This window comes from Leopardus geoffroyi, chromosome B1 (genome assembly GCF_018350155.1).
Source record: "Leopardus geoffroyi isolate Oge1 chromosome B1, O.geoffroyi_Oge1_pat1.0, whole genome shotgun sequence".
Taxonomy (NCBI): domain Eukaryota; kingdom Metazoa; phylum Chordata; class Mammalia; order Carnivora; family Felidae; genus Leopardus; species Leopardus geoffroyi.
Genome location: NC_059327.1, coordinates 145285562 through 145298760, shown reverse-complemented (window position 1 = coordinate 145298760; position 13199 = coordinate 145285562). Strand labels below are relative to the sequence as shown.

The window sequence follows — 13199 nt, the reverse complement described above, 5'->3', positions numbered from 1 at the left end:
AGAGTCAAAGTGAGTTTGTTTCTACTATACATATAAAATATTATCAGGATCCGGATACCAGACTTCAAAGTGAGTGGCTGGCTGGGAACACTGGCCCATAGAGCTGCCTTTAGCCTCCTAGTAGGTCTGGGAACCATCAATTGTTCAAGATAAAGAAGAGTAGCTACTTGTATTCTACTTGAATTTCTTGGAAGTTGTTCCTCCCTGTCTCTGCTTAGCATGCAGAATGTAGAGTATCCAACATGACACGGGGAAGGTTTCCCTCTCATGTGCAAATTCCAGAATGCTGTGAGTCATCAGGGGTGCTACACTGTGATGCAACCATTATGACGCCCCATGGTACCCGATGATGAACCATAAAATGTTCAAAATGGTTAGAGTTAATGGGAAGTAGGTACAAAGTTCATGGGCCTGAAAATACTGAAGATTATTTCCCTTCCTCTGTGAGTAGCTCCATTTATAAGAGTCACTTGGTTCTTCAATGTGATTAATAGAATGTACCTATCATAATGCCAAGGCTAATAATAATAGTTGCCCTGTATTGAGCACTCCGCATTTGCTAGGTTTTGTGTTGCTTGCATAGGTTATCTTACCTCATTTGATCTGCTTAACAGCAGGTCGGTAGCTTTATTTCTATTTTCAGATGAGGAACCCGAGTCTTTCAAATATTAGGTGGTTTAGTTTGTGGTGGAATTTGTACATGATTACCCAACTGGTGTGAATTTACAGCTCATACTAAGCACTAGCAATCTGCCCCTATAATTCTATGTTCCGTCCCATACCAACAGAAATTGTCATCCTCCACATTTCCAGTTGTAAAAAGACTAAGCAATTTCCGGTGTATAGAACTCACTTCCCTTCAAAGTGAACCATTTCTGATGACGCATGCACACAACTTGCCTTCCTCTCACTTGAGAAGAAAGAGTAAGGGAAAGGGAACAATGGGACCAGAACAAAAGCGAAGCCTGAGAGGAGAGCAGCGCCACAGTCTGAACTCTAAACAAAATCCCTGCCATCTTTTGAAATCTGCGGGCAAGGCTGTGAATCTGTCTGCATCAGAACCTTCTCCTCTAGCCACAAAGATGATGGTGTAGGTCCCTGCTTCACCCTGGGATGGGCAGTGCCGTCTTCCTAGTCTTATTTTCCATTTTGGTGCATACTGTGTCAGCAGGTATTCTTTCCATTTAAGCTTTCTGCTGGTAAGGACATTAAGCGGGGGAGCAAAACTAAACTGCATCCTTGTTTTCCATGGCAGTCCAAATCCTTCTTATCATCTGACATAACAGAATTACTTTTCCGGCCCACACCACACTGAGCTTCTGGAGAGCAGGGAACGGTGATCAGTTAGTTAATCGCTCTCTTTACTGCCTCCACCCCCCCCCCCCCCACATAAAAAAATAAAACAAGCAGATGACACCAAATATACTCTCAGCAAATGTTGACTAGAAGGGAAGGCATGAGTCACGACTGTTTATTTCATCCTGCTAAATGTATGGTATTATTTAGCCCACGACCTCCATATGCCATTAAAAAGTAAGTAGCTTTACAAAAGTTTCCCAGAATTAGGATAGATGTACTGTGATCCACACTCCTAAAAGGACGGTTGCACTGGAAGAGATACGTATCTTTAAGACAAGGAACCAGTTAGAGAGAAGGAGAATGATGCTTTCTTTTTTTTCTTCAAGTCAAGGAAAATCCAGTTCTGGAGCTGTGTCTCCATCAAAGTTAGTCGAATTGAGCAGCTCCCATCCTCTTCATTTTTCCTTCTTGTTGGGATTAACTGCCCTACCAGATTCTAACTGGGCTTCCTCAAAGCCAGTGGTTTTATCCTGGGATTTGTGGTGCACAGACTTGGGCACCCCCTTCATTTAAACGTCAATACCCTCCCAGCAGTGGTTATTCCTTAGGACCAAGTATTGTTCTTCCCAGAAGCTCTCTTTACAAAGATCGGTTTACTCCAAATTCCTTTATCAGAGTGGAGAGAGATTTTAGAGTCAGAGGACCTTAAATCCATCTGGTTTCTGCCATAACCAGGGGTGTCAAGTCCTCCTTGTAAAACAGGGAAAAATGATTCTTAACCAGCAAGGTTACTGACTGAGACGGTGCAGGTCATCTTTTAAGCGGTTATAGTTCGGCAATGATAGATGGTCAATAAATCCTCATTTTGATAAGGACCTTGGGACACAGACAAATGGGAGGGGAGACGATTTGAAATTCTGGCCGCTTTCCAGCAGTGGGGAAGAAAGGGCTCGCGGTCGGGATAAGGGCCCATCATAAATAAAGCCGCTCCTCATTAGGGGGCGCTCTCTCTAGCCGTTTCACGAACTTCATAATCCCTGTTAAAGGACATCAGGCTCTCCTTGCTAAGTCACTCTTGGTCTTAAAGTACTTCTACATCTTAATAGGGAACTCTTCTAATCAATCCCTGTCACTTGTAGTATTAAGACCAACCAAAGTCTACACGGAGGTTCTTCAGGTGGTTTGAGAAAGTGGGACTTTTGACTGTCAGCTACCAGCTCTCCAACTCTACTCCCACCCTCGAATGTGGAGCGGGCGTGTTCTCAGCTCGCAGCTAGGGTTTAATTTCCATTTCCTCCCGGTGGCTCTCCACGCTCCGGGGAGGTGGGGCGCCTGCCATCCGCGTGTGGTTTTGGGGTAGTAACCTCTTGTGGCGCAGCCGCCCTCCTCCACCCACAGCGGAGGCCGTGACGTCACGGGCCTGGCCCGGGTCCCCGCCCGGCCTATAAAGCCGCAGGTGCGCGCCGCGCCTCCGGAATGTTCGCACACCTTTTGCCCGCGCCCGGGTCGGAACCGAGGGATCCCGAGGAGAGCTGTAGGCGCTCGTCCAGCGCCCGAGCCCGGCCGGGCGGCGAGCACGGCCGCACACTCCCTCCTCTCCCCTCTCTCTTCCGCCACCTCCTGTTCCAGCCGCGACTCCCGGCCGAGTTGCCCCAGAGACCGCGACGCCGCCGCCGCGCCGAGGGACCAATGAGAGCCCCGCTGCTGCCGCCGGCGCCCGTGGTGCTGTCGCTTCTGATCCTGGGCTCAGGTGAGGGCATCCCGGCTCCGCACTGCCCGCCTGCGCTTCTCCCACGGCGGGAGGCGTCCACGGCAGCGCCCTCCCCAAGGTTACTGCCGGGGAGGAGGAGAAACGCGGGCAGGTGCCTCTGATGTCCCAGGTCAGGAAGAGGGTGCCGGAGAGTTCCCGAATTTTTTACTTTAGTCCAGCTGGAGGAGACCTCAGAGATCCTGTGCTCCAAATTCTGCCTTTTACAGAAAAAGAAACCGAGTCCAGAAAGGTGAAGCGATTTTCGCAGATCTCATAGTTAAGTCCTGGACGCGGAGGGCTGACTCCTGCCTAAAATCTCCATCTCCTCTGTCTAGTGATTGTACCTTTACCTTCCTAGAGGCCCTCCCAGGGAGAAGTAAAGGCACCACCCTGTTGCTCCTTTAGTGAGACCTATAAGATAAACCAGGGGCCTGAAACTTTAGGCCCCCAAATCTCACCTGGGCCCCCCCCCCCCAGGTTCTTCCCTAGGTAGGAACAAGAATAATGAAACAATGACAGGAAGAGTCCTTACTATCAAATAGCATTTATGTTGTTTTACAGTTATGTATGTCACCTTTTTAAAAATATGAACACGTGTCAAGAGAGTCTGATATTTATATCTAGAACCCATCCGTTCAAATGGGTCGTTCTAGCAAACACAAATGCATTTGGCATGTGAAGTGATGGGACTCTACAGACATTACCTGTTCAGTAATTAGACCAACTTGCCTATATGGCAGCATTAGTTGGTGTGGAAGGTAATGGAGACCGTCTGTGGAAAAGAAAACCTCGATGAAAGCAGCTCTGTAAATTGGAGCAGCTGAGTTTGCTTGTTGGCAGAATGTGAAGATGCTTTCATAAGTGACTCAATCCCAAACAATAGCACATGTGCAATAACAGCTTTGATATCAGAAGATAAACATTTCTCCTGAACCCAGCTGACTGGTGAGAAAGGCACTCACTCTGCTCTACCTTTTCTTTTCTCCCGTTGTTCTTTCTCCCACAGCCCATTATGCTGCTGGATCAGCTGCCAACGACACCTCCTCTGGGAAAGGGGAACCATTTTCTGGGGACCACAGTGCCGATGGATTTGAGGTTACCCCAAGAAATGGGTCCTCAGGAAGGGAGATTTCCCCTGTGAGTGAAACGCCTTCTAGTAGGGAACTGTCCTCGGGGATCGACTATGATTATGCAGAAGAGTATGATAACGAACCACAAATATCTGGCTATATTGTAGATGATTCAGTCCGAGGTGAGTGGAGGGTAAGGCAAAAACATAGCCTAGAAGATGTGTGTTTGTATGGGCAAAGCTGCTTCAAAAGAAGAGCCATTCCCTGTCTCTCGGAGTGGTTTTCTTGCGTGTACGTGTGCTGCATATGCCTTGGGGAAGCTACCACCTGAGATGGAAGGAGCTGTGTGTGGGTACATCTGATATGTCTGGAGCTCTAAAAATGGTTAATGTCTATTAAGTCTACTTTACAAGTAGGAATTGTTAGCATTTTACAAAGATGGTAACTGGAGAAGGTGGTTTTGCCCAAGCTTCCACGGCCAACAAGCGGTTGAGCCAGGATGAGAACTCCAGTGTTTGATGGTGATCCGATGCTCTTTCCCATTGGGCCACACAGCCTCCATGCTGAGAGACAGACATAGACATCAACCAGTCGTCAGCTTCTGTGTCCACTCCCCATACAGAAATTCCCTAGACACCTGCATTTTAACACAAATAAGGGAACAGAACAAAGTAGTGGGGAAGGGCTTTAGTGGGGTTGGACTTTAGCTTTTAAGTACCCCAGGTGTTGAAAAACAAGTGTTTCTAAAACACAACAAAAATAATAATATAACCTTCTGGAAATATTAACAACTATGCATGGATTTCAAATTGCTAAAAATCATGATTTAGCCCCAGATTCCATGTGTTAGTTAAATAATAGTGACCCATAGTTTTGTTCCCTTTTGCTGTTACCTGATCTTTAAAAAAGAGCATTTGCTTAAAATGAGAGTACCAAAGTAAGAGGTTAAGTATTGTTCGTTACCCTCATATTACTTTGGAGTTTCAGGACAGATGAGGTCATCAGTAAATCTAAATATCCTAGAGACATCCAATATGGAGGCAGAACATAATGCCCCGTCTCTCCTGACCTTAGTTTCCCTGACTTCTCCCCCTCTGTCTGCCTTGCAGACCTGGTGAAGGGACAGCAGGTGATACCACAGGGAGAGTGACTGGGTTAAGCAACAAGTGGAAAAAGCTTTAGGGAACACTCCACTTTACTGCTTGTTCAATAACTTGCGCTTTTATGTGAGGTGGGGAAGAGGTTCATTTATATTTCTTTTTGGAAGGATAAGAGGAGAAACTATTCTCTTAAAGATGTTTCAAGTTGTTAACGTTTCAAACGGCCAAATAAACTGTTAGCAGTGAAACTGACTAGTGCCTTGTGAAATACAGGGAAACTGATGGGTGAGCTCCTTTGAAAGGCTGTTGAACCCCTGAGGTTGCTGTCTGTTGCAGCACTTCAGCGTGGTGACAATTTGTCTCTGTCTACAATTTGCAATGTATCTGATAACATGCAGTAATACTCATTTAAAGTGTTTTCTTTTAGAGGACTTATTCTAATTTGTGTTGCTTATTTATCACCAAATTTTCAATATAAAAATTGCACAAAAATTGCAGTTAAGCATTGCTCCTAATTTGACTATTATTAATGTCATAATAACCTGCTAAAATCCTCATAATATTTATTTGTCGCTTCCTTGATCACAGGGTTCTATCTTTAATACCCTTCCCTATATTTCTAATGTTTTCTATTTAATGGGACATTATGCAGGACCATTATGACTAATGGTATTATGACATTATGGTATCTTCCTCTTTTCAGTGGGCTCTGTTTGCTAAATACTTGCTTAGATAAGCCTATTCAGGTACTAGTATAACAAAACACACAGCTCCAACATGAACACTCCTCCCTCCCATGTTTAGTATGTGGGAAAACTATGCCCTGTATAGCAATAACACTGAACGAATGTTTCTGTAGATCAAAAGAGTTAAGATGACTGACTCTCAGAAGCATCAGGTACAAATATTTCTAGATTCCTATTTTTCACATAGATTGACCACAGAAATGAGCCCCATGGAATGAATAATTATAACCTGTCGTAATCTGGGAGTTGGAGAAAATTGATTAATTCTAATATATAATTCTCCGTTTTTTCCATCCTCAAGTAATACACAGTAATTCCCAACTATGATAATGAGCACAAGACCGAGATGCATATATAAAATCAACAGATACACTAAAGCACCAGTTTAGTCAGTAACCTTGACCTATCCAAGAGAAAACATAGGACGGGGGGAATGACAGGTTTTGATACCCCAGCACTGTCATTCTCTAGCTGCATGCCCCAGGGCATATAACTTGTCTTCATTCAACTTCAGTTTCCCCATCTATAGCATCTGGATAACAATACACTCAACCGTGATCTGAGTTTAATCAAATTAATGCTCCTTACCAAGAACTTGGTATGTATAAGAAATTCAAGAAATGTGCAAGATATTTCCTCATTTTTTTAGACAGGTACATACTATTAACAATAGTAATAATACTGGTACAAATAAATTCAAAATATGCTTCTAAGCTTATAAAATAACAAGGAGGTTCAGATTTTCAAGCGCCACACCATTCAGATATTCTCTTTAACCAGTTATTATATATGAATTTGGGTTAAATCATGAGAAAAATAGGGTTATCATGCCCATGAGGTCTCACAGCTAGGACTTCTTTCTCCATGTCTCCAAAATGATAAGCAAGATGAAGAGAGACTGCTGTCAATAAATCGTATCTATTTTTTTTTTTTTCAGTTGAACAGGTAGTTAAGCCCATGAAAAACAAGACAGAAAGTGAAAAGACTTCAGATAAACCCAAAAGAAAGAAAAAAGGAGGCAAAAATGGAAAAAATAGAAAAAACAGAAAGAAGAAAAATCCGTGTGATGCAGAGTTCCAAAATTTCTGTATTCATGGAGAATGCAAATATATAGAGAACCTGGGAGCAGTAACATGCAAGTAAGTTTTCCTAAATTAAAAAGAAATCTATTTATAACACTAGGTCTGAAACTCCTAGATGCAGAAAACCATTTATTTCTCTAGTGTCAAGGGTCTGTAAACTTTTTCTTTTCTTTTTTTTTTTTTAATGTTTATTTATTTTTGACACAGAGAGAGAGAGAGAGACAGAGCATGAGTGGGGGAGGGGCAGAGAGAGAGAGGGAGACACAGAATCCGAAGCAGGCTCCAGGCTCTGAGCTGTCAGCACAGAGCCCAATGTGAGGCTCGAACCCACGAACTGTGAGATCATGTCCTGAGCTGAAGTCGGATGCTCAACCGACTGAGCCACCCAGGCGCCCCCGTAAACTTTTTCTTAAAGGACCAGCTGGCAAATAATTTAGGCTTCTTTGGTGGAGGTTATGTATGTACTTCCAACTAAAATGTAACCATTTAAAAATGTAAAATCATTTTAAAGTGTAATAACCATCCTTGGCTTACACACTGTAAAAAACCCGACGAATGGCCAGATTTGACCCACTGGCTACAGTTTGCTGACCCCTGGTTTTATAATATACGAAACAAACTATGTAAAAATATACAAAAGGTTTGCAAAACTTTTTTTTTAAAAAAAAGGACCTAAAGGTACTCTTCACATAATGCTCTATACTCCCTCCTCTCAAAAGCTACTGGCACATTAAATGATAGTGGAATGTATTAGCTGCATCACAAGTGACAGAACTCATCAGGTGGTCATAAAAGGAGCACAAAGAATGAAAAGGTGTGTCTTCTTGGAATATCACACCCAAACTAATCTCAACTTGTTCTTACACTAATAGATCTTTGGCTTGAATGCATTCTGTTTGAGTGTTACAATTAAATGCTAAAATAGAGAGAATGCTTTCAGTTATTATTATAATTTTTGGATGTGGGTTGTTTCCAGATGTCATCACGATTACTTTGGTGAACGGTGTGGGGAAAAGTCCATGAAGACTCACAGCATGGTTGACAGTGATTTATCAAAAATCGCTTTAGTCGCCATAGCTGCCTTTGTGTCTGCCGTGAGCTTCACAGCTATTGCTGTTGTTATCACAATCCAGTAAGTATGGCATAACTTAAAGATTCCTAATAAAATAATGCCGGGTTGGTTTATTTTCAGTATGCTGTCACAAAGTACTGTATCCCATTTTAGATGAATTATTCTATTGGGGACATGTGATCCTTGGTCATAGCTTTACACTTCACTGACAAAGATCATAGAATTAGGTCAAAATATATATTACTTCGGCCACCATTGAAACTTCATATGTAAAGCTATTTTTCAAAAAGCTTAGAAGTATTTTGAACTTAAAAGCAGATGGTTGTGTTTCATGTCCTGTTTCCACTCATGGCTACTTCCTAATCTCAGACTGTTGATAGCCACTATGAATATCTTTATGCTTAAGGAAGCTTCCCAGAGTCTAATGAAAGCCTGGTTCTGGTTCACAGTAGGTTGTCAGAGATCCTGCTTTGGCACGAAAACTCACAAAGAGCTTCAAACCAGGAGCCAAGAAAAGATACATCTGTTTCTGTTAAAACGCAGAATTTGGAGTTAGAAATGTCCTAGCACGGTACTGATTTACATAGAACGTGCGCCTATTTGTAATTGTTAAAGGTAATATGGGAACTCAATTATGAAAGAAGAAAGAGGGAAAGAAAGAAGGAGAAAGAAAGGAAGAAAGGGAAAGAGAAGAAAGAAAGGAAAGAAAGAAAAATTTCCTCCGTAGGGGCAGGGCGTAGGAAGCAGGGACAATTCTGTTACTGTTCTACTCCTGCAGTATCTGCCCTGTGCTCATAATAACATCATCAGACTTCATGACCAACGAATGTTAGAAGTAGACTGTTCCTGGTAGTAGGCACTGGTGGGTATGTCAAAATGGCATTGTCTGTCAAACAGAAGTCAGTGACTTAAGGAAGTTGGGGGAGGGCGTGAATGGCTCTATAATGACTCATGTGCTACTAGAGCTTGGGAAAAGCAATAGACTCATTATTCTAATTTTAGGCCTTGGTAAATTACTTTAACCACTCAACTGTGTGCATGATCTACCACTCCTGCCATTCAGGAAACAAGGAGTTATCTTCTGCCATTGTTTACTATTATTTAAGATGCAGATTAGATAATGGCAAAAAGACACATAAAAAAAAAACTGTTTTATGATGCACATAGAGTTTGATGTGTGATTTCATTTTGTTTTGCACACCCTGGAAATTATTTTGATCTGTTAGCACCTCAAGCCAGATATGCAAACGTGTTCAGGAAAAATACTGTCAGACGAATCATTATTGTTTGACATAGAAGGATAGAAGGGAAAAAATAGCCAGATAGGAAAGATGTTTTGAAATAATTGTTTAAACTTGTGATCGTTCAGGTTGCAATATTTAATAATCCTTTGGAAAAGTGTGGAAAAACTTTTGTCACGTTGGCACTTCTAAAACCAAGCAGTGACTTTTCTCCTTTTCTCCCATATTCTTGTGTTTGGAACATATAGCAAACACTAGCCCAAGCCACATTTTGCTGTTTTTCCATAGTTGAATTTTTTTCCCAAACATCATGTCAAAGTTTTTACGATTTTAGTAGGAACATTTAGTGGGTGGACTAAAGACCTACCCAAAATAGAATTTCTTGTACAGCACCAAGACTTTTTTAAACAATTGAATTTTAATAGAAAGTAACAATAAATAAAACTAAAAGGAAGTATTTATTATATTTAGAAATCAAGAAAACCCAACTTGTTTTGTAAGCTTGTTTGGAAAAACTCTAACCATTTCAATTAGTTTGTACAAGTGTAAAGTCCTTTCGTGGTAAAACTATACCATCTTTTTCTTCCTCCAGTTAACACATGGCAACTGTGCTAAGTGTTGATGAAAAAAGAATGAGATCTTGCCATTTGAAACAACATGAATGGACTTAGGGGTATAATGCTAAGTGAAAGTCAGACAAAGACAAATTGATTTCACAAAGAAAGACAAAATCATTTCACTTACATGCGGAATCTGAAAAACCAAACAAATGAATAAACAAACAAAAAGCAGAAGTAGACCCATAAATACAGAGAACAAACTGGTGGTCGCCAGAGGGGAGGGAGTGGGGACATGGGCAAAATGGGTGAAGGGGAGTGGGAGATACAGGCTTGCAGCTATGGGATGAATAAATCATGGGAATGAAAGGCACAGTATAGGGAATATAGTCCCTATTGTAATAGTGTTGCATGGTGACAGATGGTAGCTACAATTGTGGGGAGACTAGCATAATGTATAGACTTGTCGAATCATTATGTTATACCTCTGAAACTAACCTAATATCATGTGTCAGCCATTAAAAAAAAAAAAAAAAAAAACCACATACAACGTGTTCCATGACTTTTGAAAGTTTGTGTCTCAGGGCATATCTACTTAAATCCCAGTACTCTGGGAATATGTTTATATAAAGTCACCATGAACATCCCCTTAAAAAGAACAGTTATAAAATATTCTAGAGCTGGGTTTAAGTTTTGGTTTGGCGTAGAATACAGTGTAATGGTCCATGAGGACTCGCAGAAAGGAACTCCCTGTACTCACCAAAACCCCAGTCAATACGGAGATGAATAGAACTTTGATGACCATAGAATATCTTGTTCTCTGAAGGCTTCGAAAACGATACTTCAGGGAATATGAAGGAGAAGCTGAAGAACGAAAGAAACTTCGACAAGAAAATGGAAATGTACATACCATAGCATAACGGAAGGTAATGAATGGTACAGGTTTGGGTTTTAAAAGACAACTTTAAATCATATCCTATAATTTTGAGAAATACAGCATTTGTTATCTCAAGAAAAGTGAGGAAAGTAAGTGTCCTCAATTATGGATACACTATGAACATTGGCTACATGAAAGCCTTAGTTTTTGAGCATGAGACAGGTTCAATAGTGAGAAAAGACTATGTCCTAGTATCATAACAGATGTAAAGATGAGGCAGACACAGATCCTCTTTTCAATGGAGTTAGCGTTTAGTAGATAGAATATAGTGTAAGGAACCAGAATGCTAGGGCCAGTAAATTGTGTCATATGAAAGGAATATGAAGAGTTTCCAGTCAAGGAGAGAAAGTGCCATGGGATGTGTGTCAGGAGCAGGACAGCGTGCTATATGTAGGCATTGGAAGTGAGCCTCCAAAGTCTGATGAGATTGGGACAAGCAATTATGAAGGGAGAGGAAGATTCATACTGTGAGATGAATGAGGTCACCTGAGAAACTTGTGAAAAATGGCCTAATTCAGATGGGTGTTGAATGGAATGATAGGTTGAGTTCACATGGTGGAGAGCCAAGGCAGGGTGCGTAACCACAGACATGAGAAAGTGGCGAGAACAGGATGAATATCCTTTTAAAGAAAGGAAGTCAGAAGGGGGCAGAGGGTACAATTTGAAATATACCTTGGTCAAGATATATTATAGTTCTTGTTTATAAGTTGTTGTGGTTTTTTTTTGTTTTTGTTTTTGTTTTTTGTAAAGAGGCAGAGTTTAGCATGTTGTAGGAAAGGTAAGGAGCTATAGAGAGGAATGTTTTATTAAGAACTAAAGTGGACAGCTGAGGAAGCAAACTTCCAGAGAAAGAGCAGGCAAAGAGATCGAGGACACATTTAAAATTGGTCAGAAGGAAGAACTCCATTTCCTCAGACATTCAGGAAGGATGCCACATCCTTAAACCATCGATACGCTACCTTCATGGGCTTAAGAGTCACTTGAGATGCCATTTAGATGTGCATATTCCTAAACCAAAGCCTAAATCTACTATCCAGTATTTCCCTTTCTAGTGAACACTGCAGATGCGTGGAGAAGCACTGTTGCGCATTGGTTAAGCACAAGTATTATGTTCTGAGCCTATTACCGAATTAGTATTCTAGCTCAGTAACTCATGAAGTGGCTGATTATCTATGCCAACCCAGCTGTACTCAGTATTTAGCGCAGCAGAATTTATTATTGTGTTGGTCTTAAGCTAAGACCACCAACATGAATAAAGGGAGCTTTTTGGTTCTTTAGTGCAACTGAGATCTCTCAAAGGAGGTCTGAAATGATTTTTGGAAAAGGAATATGCTGGCCTGGCACGTAGTGGCAGCTATTAACTGGTAGCTACTGTTATTATGCCCTTGGTACTAATTATCCCAAATTAACTGTATATCACAAATATACTATGCCACTTCATCTTTCTTTTTAATTATGTCCACTGCACAGATTTGGTTAGGAAAACTAATTCCCATGAGTGTTGTTGTTTTTCATCAAGCAGAATTTGATGAAACAGGCTTCAGCGTATGTGATCCTCCACCTAAGTAGGCCCATAACCAAAGCAGGTGTGAAAGAGGAATTCAAGTCCAAGTGATGATAGTCTGTCTCTGCAAAGCTCTTAGCATTTTTCACAAGACATTCGAAATGGACAGAAATTCTGATTCCTCATTTTTTTGGATGTTTTCTTAAAGCCCTAATGAAATAGAGCTTCTCTCTAATATTTTATTGTATTTTTGAACAGGGTATCGGATCGGAGTCACTGCCAAGTCACAACCACGAGTGATGCGCTGGCTCCTCTTTTCGGTGGATCATAAGAAAACGGAACCTTTTCGTTCTGATGGTTTTAAACTTTCAATTGCCACTTTTTATGCTAAGTCTTATTTCTGTACATAAAGATGCATGGAGATAAAAAGTATTTTTTCAAGTTGTAAATAATTTATTTAATATTTAATGGAAGTGTATTTATTTTACAGCTTATTAAACTTTTTTAAGCAAAGAGATTGAGAGTTTGAATATTAGTTTTGAGACTGCAAGGCTGTAGGGTATTTTTCTCCTAACACTTAGGCGATCATTTCGAAAGCTCCTTCCGTTGTAACCTTCAAAACTTACTTCTTTTCTTAGAAAGCACTCTTCATGGAAAAATTATAAACTAGAGTCATTTAGTCCTCCTACAAATACTAATATCTTAAACCAGCCTTTCTTATTCTGTGTAGAACTTACTCCAAGTCCTGGTCATTTAAAAACTTACAAAATCAACACGTAGTCCTCCCTCTCTGTCACAGTAGACACAGATATTAGAAAAGAAAGAAAATCCACTGCCCGAT

The 13199-nt window shown here is 41.0% G+C and overlaps 1 protein-coding gene across 1 annotated transcript; it reads left to right on the top strand.

The window, feature by feature from the left end:
• The first annotated feature begins 349 nt into the window (after nt 1-349).
• Nucleotides 350-12790, top strand: AREG (amphiregulin). The gene is made up of 7 exons (XM_045473748.1): nt 350-443; nt 2439-3049; nt 4056-4301; nt 6903-7104; nt 8024-8179; nt 10744-10843; nt 12617-12790. The coding sequence occupies exons 2-6, from the start codon at nt 2776-2778 to the stop codon at nt 10835-10837; spliced, it is 972 nt and encodes a 323-aa protein (XP_045329704.1). The 5' UTR covers nt 350-443; nt 2439-2775; the 3' UTR covers nt 10838-10843; nt 12617-12790.
• The last annotated feature ends 409 nt before the right edge of the window (nt 12791-13199 follow it).

Bases quoted from the DNA above. Each gene is read 5' to 3' on its own strand.
- AREG (XM_045473748.1), top strand. From the start codon at position 2,776: ATGTTCGCACACCTTTTGCCCGCGCCCGGGTCGGAACCGAGGGATCCC. The intron at 7,105-8,023 runs GTAAGTTTTCCT...GGTTGTTTCCAG, and splicing joins CTGGGAGCAGTAACATGCAA to ATGTCATCACGATTACTTTG. The intron at 8,180-10,743 runs GTAAGTATGGCA...TGTTCTCTGAAG, and splicing joins GCTGTTGTTATCACAATCCA to GCTTCGAAAACGATACTTCA.